The sequence below is a fragment of the Oculina patagonica genome, unplaced genomic scaffold, assembly GCF_052425735.1.
Source record: "Oculina patagonica isolate OP01 unplaced genomic scaffold, crgOcupat unplaced563, whole genome shotgun sequence".
Lineage (NCBI taxonomy): Eukaryota > Metazoa > Cnidaria > Anthozoa > Scleractinia > Oculinidae > Oculina > Oculina patagonica.
In genome coordinates this window covers 1,420-10,460 of record NW_027558431.1, presented here as the reverse complement: position 1 = coordinate 10,460, position 9,041 = coordinate 1,420, and the positions used below count along the sequence as shown (strand labels likewise).

General features: G+C 39.6%; 1 protein-coding gene across 2 annotated transcripts; it reads right to left on the bottom strand.

Annotated features, from left to right (window-relative positions):
- Nucleotides 1-1,570: 1,570 nt before the first annotated feature.
- Nucleotides 1,571-8,058, bottom strand: LOC144640925 (diacylglycerol kinase theta-like). 2 transcript variants are annotated; one of them, XM_078499985.1, is made up of 9 exons: nucleotides 7,983-8,043; nucleotides 7,373-7,426; nucleotides 6,736-6,797; nucleotides 6,026-6,173; nucleotides 4,875-4,916; nucleotides 4,415-4,530; nucleotides 3,809-3,960; nucleotides 3,176-3,324; nucleotides 1,571-1,950 (listed from the first exon to the last, which is right to left on the bottom strand). In XM_078499985.1, exons 2-9 carry the CDS (start codon nucleotides 7,422-7,424, stop codon nucleotides 1,586-1,588), a joined length of 1,086 nt encoding a protein of 361 aa, XP_078356111.1. In that variant the 5' UTR covers nucleotides 7,425-7,426; nucleotides 7,983-8,043; the 3' UTR covers nucleotides 1,571-1,585. The 2 variants fall into 2 exon arrangements, with proteins under 2 accessions (XP_078356111.1, XP_078356112.1); XM_078499986.1 differs by lacking the exon at nucleotides 7,373-7,426 and having other exon boundaries at nucleotides 7,983-8,058.
- Nucleotides 8,059-9,041: the final 983 nt, after the last annotated feature.

The following is a 9,041-nucleotide window of genomic DNA, read 5'->3' as shown; positions in this document are numbered from 1 at the left end:
AGACTGATAAGGCATGAAAATTGTATCTTTTAGGGGCCATGGTAAAATTAATAGATTGAAGAAATGTTTTACTGTCACGGTGTTAAAATAAAGTTATTGCGGGCCCAAGAGAGGCCCGCAACCCTAATCTTGACAGTGACCAGCGGATTGCGTTTTACGTGTGCGCGCCACATTAATAAAAGGCAAACAGAAAACGGAAGTTGAAGATTTTGTTCTTCCACTAAGAACGATCGGAATGCGAAAAATGTGTCAATCACGACAGTTTGTCGTAACACCGGAAAGAAAAAAATCTGTTCTCCAAGAACGATTGTCACATAAGATCTAGGCTTCTGTCACATGGAAGATTGTAAACATTACAATTTGCAGACTTGTTTTACAGGTGTTGCTTTTGAGAAAATTTGCTCCGATTGTATCACACATAAACCTCGGCAAAGCGAATGATTCCAACAACAGTTATTCTCGAGAAATTCGTCATAACACTGACAACATAGAAAGTTTATCGACCGAGGAAAATCACATCTCAATTCACACCGCGTGCTCGACTATACTTCACAAAACTGTCAATCAAAAAACAACTCTGACTGGTTCGCGGCCGGTTAGCGGCAATTAAGCGTGACGCGTTACTCGGAATAATTGTCTTTTGTCCAGTGATTTATCATTAATCGCGCCACGTTAATAAAAGGCGAGCACAACATAGCGAGTTTACCGACTGAGAAAAATCACATCTTAATTCACACCGCGTGCTCGATTACACTTCCCAAAACGATAAAAACATACATTCCTTGCGTGAGGCGTTACTCGGAATAATTGTCTTTTGTCTATTTTATCATTTATTTATCGACACTGCCATCTAAAATTACGCACCCTCGTACCAGTACCTTTTCTAAGTGCGTCAAGGCCCGCACTTTCTAACCTGTGGTTACCACTAGTTTATCTTAACAAAGCTTAAGCCATGCCCCAATCGGTCTTCTTTGGTGGTTTCATTCACATTTTATGACAAGCATCCCAGCCATGTTTTATATGGGAGTCTCTGCCCCCATCACGGCTTAATTTCAGTTACTGTGAAGAAGAGCTCCCCTCCACAGACTGTCAGTCAATGTTAACTGTCGGTTGACAGGTTATCGACAGACTACTTAGTAGAATTAGGGCCTGTTTGTATGGAGAAAAGTTGTCCCTGGCAGGAGGGTTACCCTCCTTACCGAGCCACCTTGGGTGAGAGAGCTTTTCATACATTTCCTGATTTACAGCTGTGAACCGTTTATATGAGAAATCACAAAGTTGGCTTTGGGGGGGGGGGGGGCACCCTGGGTGGAGGATCACTCTTTAAATGGTAGGGTGACCCTGGGGGCGGGGGAGACAACATTTTCCCATGTTAACACTCTGGCCCTTTTTGGCTTATATATAGGTGAGTCATAAAGGGCCTAAGCGTTTTGGACTAAGCGTTTTGGACTAAGCGTTTTGGACGTGCAGGAACCGAGACATCTGGGCATACATAGCACATGTGAAACTGCTTGTTAAATGATGGCTTGGGTGAGAGGGTAACCCTTCTACCAGGGACAACTTTTCCTGGTATAAACAGGCCGAGTCAATTCACTGCACCCTTATTTAGCTGTTTTAAGACTGTATTAAACAAACTGCACCTGCTGTGAAACTTAGAAGGTGCTTCTTCTCTCTGCAGATGAAAGTCCAGACACAGCTCAGCACCAATTCCGATACCAAAATAATTGTTCATGGTAAAAATACTAGGATCATCTTCTTTTCCACCAATGGAACCAATAGCACTGTCATTTGACAGGGTATCAGGGACTGTTGAGTCTGGCGAATCAAACATCACACACCATCTGTCCAGGAGACCCTCTTGTGATTGGTCCACGGCCATAAGAAGCGAGACAGGACTTTCCCCACCGGAATACCCTCCTCCCCATTGGAGAACACGAGAGAGATCGTTACCTGCAAATCAATTGCCTTTTAGTTACAAACTTGAAACTACTGATTCACAAATCATACAAATTTTTCAAAGTCAGTTTACTATCAACTTGGCAGTATATCTAGTTAAATACCCACTAGTTGATGATGGGTAGTTAGAGGGGTCAACATGAAATGCATACACAAACTTCCGGGGTCTCGCAAGGACTGGTCATGTTCCTGTCAATGTGTTCCAAGTTGGTTCCTTATCCCAAGTACTGGATATTATCTACTATTACCCAGGCATTCTGACGAGCAATCATGCAAAAATTATGTACTAGATATCATTCAATCAAAAAGCACATTTCAGTTGTGAAGTTTAAAGGGGCTACGTCATAAGGATTGCACAGATTTTTGGTCTAAACTGTTCTGAAATTCTGAAATTTGCGGTAGGCAACTTAACCCATGAAAACTATATCTTTGAACAACTGAAGGAAGATACAATCTTAATTTGCGGATAGAAATCAAGCTACGGCTATAAATATCGATTTTTTTTTTGATGATTGGAAAACAACTTGAAAAGGTTAAGCCTTAATTTTTCAAATTGCAATCTGTTTCCATCCGAGCCATCTGCAGCCAAAGATGCTTGTTAACAGTTTAAGTGCTCTTATAAAGTATTTTTTAATAAAAATGAACCATTAGTTTTAGGTTTCCCACACACAAATATAAATTTTGGCTGTTCAGAAATCTGGTAAAATCCGTGACAAAGCCCCTTTAAGGTCATTGCCCCGAAATAGAACTGAACATAGATTTTTAACCAAACTTCGCCTACTGGTTTATTACTTCAAGGGAACTTAAATTTTGAAATAAAAAAGGGGGTCACCAGATTCGTTTAGGAGCAGGACGACCATGTATATTCCATATAATTCCTTTATAATTCCTCTGCGAGTACTGGCAAAGTACACTTTTTTAGCGATAATTTATTTTTCAAACACATGAATTGATCTGTTTTCATTTTACAGAAAGAATTTGATCGCTACACCCAAAATATGAGAAAAAATTGATAGGTCACCAGGCTCGTTTAGGAGAAAATGATAATTTACTTCTCTCGCGGACTAAGCCGCATAGAAAAAAGCCGCCATTTTGTTGATGTGCTCGCGCGCGCGCGCTAATTACGCGTAAAATTCTGCGCAGTAAGGATGCGCAATGCAAAACAGGGCAATGACCTTAAAATTGTTTTGTTTATGTGTGTTAGCTGCCTTGAATTCACCTGTGCCCAGAGGAAGAATTGCTGATGCAGGCATCTTACACTTCATGTCCTGAACGACATCATCCAAACATGACAAAACCCAACCAACAGAGCCATCGCCACCACAGATCAAAACACGAAAATCAGGAATTGACCTGAAAGCATAAAACCTAACAAAAGACAAATGATGAGATTAAATTACAGAGAAATGAGCTACATGTAACCAGAAGCATATCACTTAGGTGATATTCTTCTGCTGTAACTTCAGCTACAATACCTAAAAAATGACACTTGCAAGAGAACAATACATAATTTGTTTACCAAATCACAGCTGCAATAAGACATGAATAAAATTCGTTATTATACTTTTGCTAACAAGAAAATAAGGAAAAGTCATTTTGACCAGCCCTATGACTGATGTAAAAACCCTAAAATAATAGTTTTCTTCAGGTAGAAAAACACTAAAGAAAAAAAAAGATTGCATATTTTTTTCAATTATTATTCCATCCATCGATAGCGCATAGCTGATCTAACCATAGAGCAGAGTAAATTAAAACTGAAAGCAATTCCAAGTTACTTTTAACACTCAAACTGAAAAGTTTTATATACAGTTCAATGAAAGATAAAAGTTTTTTGGCAGTAAGACATACTTACCCTAATAATGGTCCCCCTTCCGTCAGACTGTGCACTTGATGAGGGTTGAGTAGTCTCTGGAAAGCTGCCAGCATGTCGGCCCCCTGACCTCCTCCACTTTTAGAGTTCACGAGCACTAGAAGTGGCTGACTGTTAGGGGGGAACAGTTCAGGCTGTGGACAGGGAGGGAGAGACAAGATGTTTACTCTTATTACATATAAGTGCTAAATTGCATTGTCACCAAAATCAGCAATCAACACCTTTGATTTCACTTTTTCAAAGTCAAACCCTTTATCCAATAATATTATATATTTATGTCAGTGGTTCTAACTTTTAATTCTGTGGATAAAACTCTAGTGTGTGACCATTCAAATGAAAGCTATTGAGCAGTACTTTCCAATGGTACTGTTTACACTGTATATCAGGTGGCCCTAATTTTTAAGTCTGTGGATGAAACCCTAAAGCTATTGAGCAGTTCTTTCTTGTGTTTCATTCCATACATTGTTCTTTCTTGGCCCATTCTTGCAATGAAATTAAATTATTTGATTTTAACAAAAAAAATATGAACTTATCTTACTTTTTGGTTTAATCAAAGAGGGTGCTTACTGTGTTTGTTTAGATACTCACATGTATGTTTGGCAAGACTCTTACAAACAGATGCTTGCTGTCCACAGTCGAACTTTTAAATTTATCCACAGCATCAGCGGCTACATCAGCAGCCGGGAAAAATACAAACACCATGCCTATATAGAAACGATGTGCACAATTATTATCAGCCAAAATAACTTACTTTGTAGCTAGTCACTTAGGAAGTACTTAATATTTAATATTCAAGTTTGAAGAGAGTAAATGACCAACCAAAACATGAATAATTTGTTAATTAAAAGTATTTTACACTAGTACTACAAAGTCAAGTCGCCAAAAGAAGATTACCGGTAACAGTGTTAAGAGAAAGCATCTCACAGCTTGCATGATTCACAGCTAACTGTGGCAAGTGAGCAGTGAATTTTCGCTCTAAACTAAAAGTTCACTTACAGAAAAACCGTTTATACTTGGCATTTTAGACTGACAGTTTAAGTCAACTCACCGTAACTTGGAAAAACACTTTTTACTTCACAAAACTGCATAGCTGCCAAACGTAGACCAAAGAAACAGTAAATAAACAAATAAATCATAAGAACAGAAGAATGGATGGATACACTGGAAAATATTTAGCTAGCTAGAGGCCCAACAGTTTCCCTTTAGTTGTCTGATTTCCATTTCACATTTGGTTAATTAGAGAATAAAAATGTTTGGTAGTAAAATCAGGTCGGTAGTTTCATTAAGATTTTAAACAGGAGAGAAAGAAGTAAGTTCAACTGAGTCCTGGACAATAACTTATAATTTATAATGGTTTTTTTTTAAGTTCACATTAAAGAGTCGGATGCAGCTTGGTGAAGTTGAGTTGACAGGCGGTACATTTGCGATTATCTTTTCTCTCATCTCCTGTCTGCTTAAAAATGTATTGAATGCAGTTAAATGCAAGTTAACGGAGTTTACAACAATGCAATTTAACAGAGTTAACAACAAAGAGCGTCAGTGTTCCCTCGTGGTCAGCGGTGTTTTGGATATGCCAATGCGTCAGGGCTCCATATGCTCTGGATTTCAGGCGTGTGTTTTTAGTGTTGGCCAAGCCAGTGGAGCGTTTGCCCGGAGTTTTAGCATTAAGTCTGCTCAACCCCTTCCCTCCCTGCCTTTCCACTGTTTAATCAGTGTGATGGGTGCCTGTCCTCCTTCTTTCTGCGTGGGGGCTCATGGCTGGGTTGCCAGGATTTCCCAGCCATGGGAGTCAGTAAGACACTACCTCTCTGGAAGCTCTATTTTCATTCGCCCGATGTAAACACTACCTCTATTGTTATTCACGGCTAGTAGCATTGTTGTCACCTGTTATCTATTGTTTTAAGAACCAATGAATATTAACTCGTTCCGAGAGGTAGTGGGCGTCCCATGGGAGTAGTGGAAGCTCCTGGATGTCCCAGGCACCCACCCTCCATTTAGCAATGCAGTTGTTAATGTTGTTTAAAGAAAAATCAGGTGCTGATTATCACAAAAAATGCCTTGACAAGTAGAGTTTGTTAGGTACTTACAAATACTTTACAAGTGCCTAAGTATCACTCAAAATAACTTTTAAATTTATAATTAATGCAATTAGTAAACGCTTACTTTTCCCAATTTTAGGCCACAGAACACTATACTTACTCTCTCCTAAAATATCACTAATCAAAGTTTCGTATTTGCTTGAGTCCAGGCCTGTGGGGAGACTTCCCACACATATGCATACACTGCCCAGAGGCTCCAAGTTTTGCCGCAAGTAGAATCTTGTGAGTTTCATTTTCCTTATAGATTTCTGCAAAAAGAAAAAAAAATAAGAAAAAAAAAAATTGTTTCCACTACTACTTTAGAGACATCTTGTTAGGCATTAATTTGAGTCCAGCCCACAAACCGTTATGCCACTGCACCTCCCACAAATGGGTACTGGTGAATTTACTGCTGGGGTAACCCTGCACATCCAACCCTCCAAGTTTATTTTTTTCCTTAGTGGCCATTTGGCCACCGACTGCTCAGGTTTGGTCGCCAGTGAAAAATTTTAGTCGCTAAATTGAGCTCACGCTTTCAATCCTTCTTGTCAATTTTAGTCGCCAGGCTGGCGACTTTGGTTCCAATTTAGTCGCCAGCTCCAAAATTTTAGTCGCCATGGCGACTAAAATGGTCTTAACATGGAGGGTTGACATCCCATCTCCTAGCCGCTTAATGCTACAGAAACAAGGATAAGCTCTGGCCTGATGAGCCACTTGGCTCAGCAGCAGGCTTGACTTTAGTCTTTATCACTTACGCTAATACTCTCAGCTCATGAATGCTATAATTATGTATGACTATGTAATATAATTACTACATTAACTAAAACATACTTTTCTGACATCCATCAATGTTTTCCATGGACAGTCATTGTATTCCATTCTTCGTTCTTGAACTTAAAAAAAGAACAAGATCAAACAATCTAGATTACTACTTGATCATACATGTAACCTCAAGGTTATAAAACACAATTTGACATACCGGTTATTTAGATTTTTACGTATAACTTGCATGTATGTTCATCATTATGTCTTTTTTTATTTTCAATGTATTATTTTCACGTTGAACAATCTTACACATGTTATTGTAATTTTAACTACTACTGAACAGTTCCTACATTTGTATTCAATATCTTTTTTAAATTATTGTATTATTTTATTTAATTAATACAAGTCCTTTTTTTACCAAAGTTCATGCAAATAATCCATGCATGTTCCTAACTCTTATACACCAATTTTTATTTTATTTCCAATTTATTGCAAGGTACCAGTTTTCCTGTGTGCAAAATATATTTCAAGTTTTCATTCAAACTTTAATAATTGTTAGTTCTTGTAACACGGGATTGGATTTTCAAGTTTGTGCTCAGAAAAGTATATTTTTCTTGCACCACTTTATTGCAAATTTATCATTTTATTATTTTATGATGAACTGAAGTTTAGTTTGACTTAGTTTAACTTTATCAGGTCTTACCGACATTCGTATCTTTTGAAGGTTTATTGCAAGTTTTACTCATTGATTTCATAACTGTAGGAACAAGCAATGAATTATCAATTTTAGAGACTATTTAAAACATGCACATCTAAATATTGTTATGCAAACCAATTTAACTAGTCTAGATAATTAGAATTTGAATAAGTTTCTGGTAAAGCTCAATGCAAAATTAAGACTGAAGAATTTTGGTTAGCGTTATAAGGTTACAAAAGTTCATTAGTGACATAAATGTCTTTTAAATGATGTAATCATGATACATGGTCTATAGCTTTGCTGCCTTAGCATGCACCCCTTGACCACTCCTGAAGAAGTGAGCATATCTAACAATAAAACTCAGAGAATAAGGATAAACTTATTTGAGTAAAGTAATCAAATAATTTAAAGAAACTTTCTAATTACTTCAATTTTGGAAAATAGTACTTAGCCAACTTCTCTTAGCAAAGTAGAGCCACAATGCTGGCTCTTTTCACCTGCCTTATTGAAAACACTGCACATACTTCTAATTATATTGTACTTCACAGAAAATTAGCATTTATGTATGCTTGTAAAAGGTATTATTTGCATTGATCCAAGGTTTATCACATCTTACCTCCCTGATTTAAGTGCACTTCTGTCAAAGAGAAGTTATCTGGATTTGCACCCTGTTAAAAAAAGAAATGAATCATAACAAAGGCAATAAATCACTGCATGTGTTGCTGTAATGTGGTTATAATCTACCTTGAGAGGGTGGTTGGGTGAAAAGATGGAGAAAGGGAGAGAGTAAGCGAGGGAGGAAAGGAAGATAGGATGGGGGTGGGACAAGTATAAAGAGGGAACGGAGGGTGGGGGGAACTTCAGAGGCAGCAGCAGAAGAATAGAGGTCCTAGAGGGGGAAGGAGTGGAGGCAGGATGGGACGGACAGTGGGAGGGAGAGATGAGAGATTATACAATGGAGGGAGGGAAGCTAGAAAGATAGGATGGGGAGGGGAGGGGGAGCAAGGGAGGGAGGGAGGATAGGAGGCAGCAGCAGAAGAATAGAGGTCCTAGAGGGGGAAGGAGTGGAGGGAGGATGGCATGGACAGTGGGAGGGAGAGGTGAGAGATTATACAATGGAGGGAGAGAAGAACTATAGGATGGGGAGGGAAGGGGGGAGCAAGGGAGGGAGGAAGGATAGGAGGCAGCAGCAGAAAAATAAAGGTTCTAAAGGGGGAAGGAGTGGAGGGAGGATGGGATGGACAGTGGGAGGGAGAGGTGAGAGATTATGCAATGGAGGGAGGGAAGCTAGAAAGATAGGATGGGGAGGGAAGGGGGAGCAAGGGAGGGGAGGGAGGATAGGAGGCAGCAGCAGAAGAATAGAGGTCCTAGAGGGGGAAGGAGTGGAGGGAGGATGGGACGGACAGTGGGAGGGAGAGGTGAGAGATGATGCAATGGAGAGAGGGAAGCTAGAAAGATAGGATGGGGAGGGAGGGGAGAGCAAGGGAGGGAGGGAGGATAGGAGGCAACAGCAGAAGAATAGAGGTTCTAAAGGGGGAAGGAGTGGAGGGAGGATGGGATGGACAGTGGGAGGGAGAGGTGAGAGATTATGCAATGGAGGGAAGAAAGAATAATAGGATGGGGAGGGAAGGGGGAGCAAGGGAGGGAGGGAGGATAGGGGGCAGCAGCAGAAGAA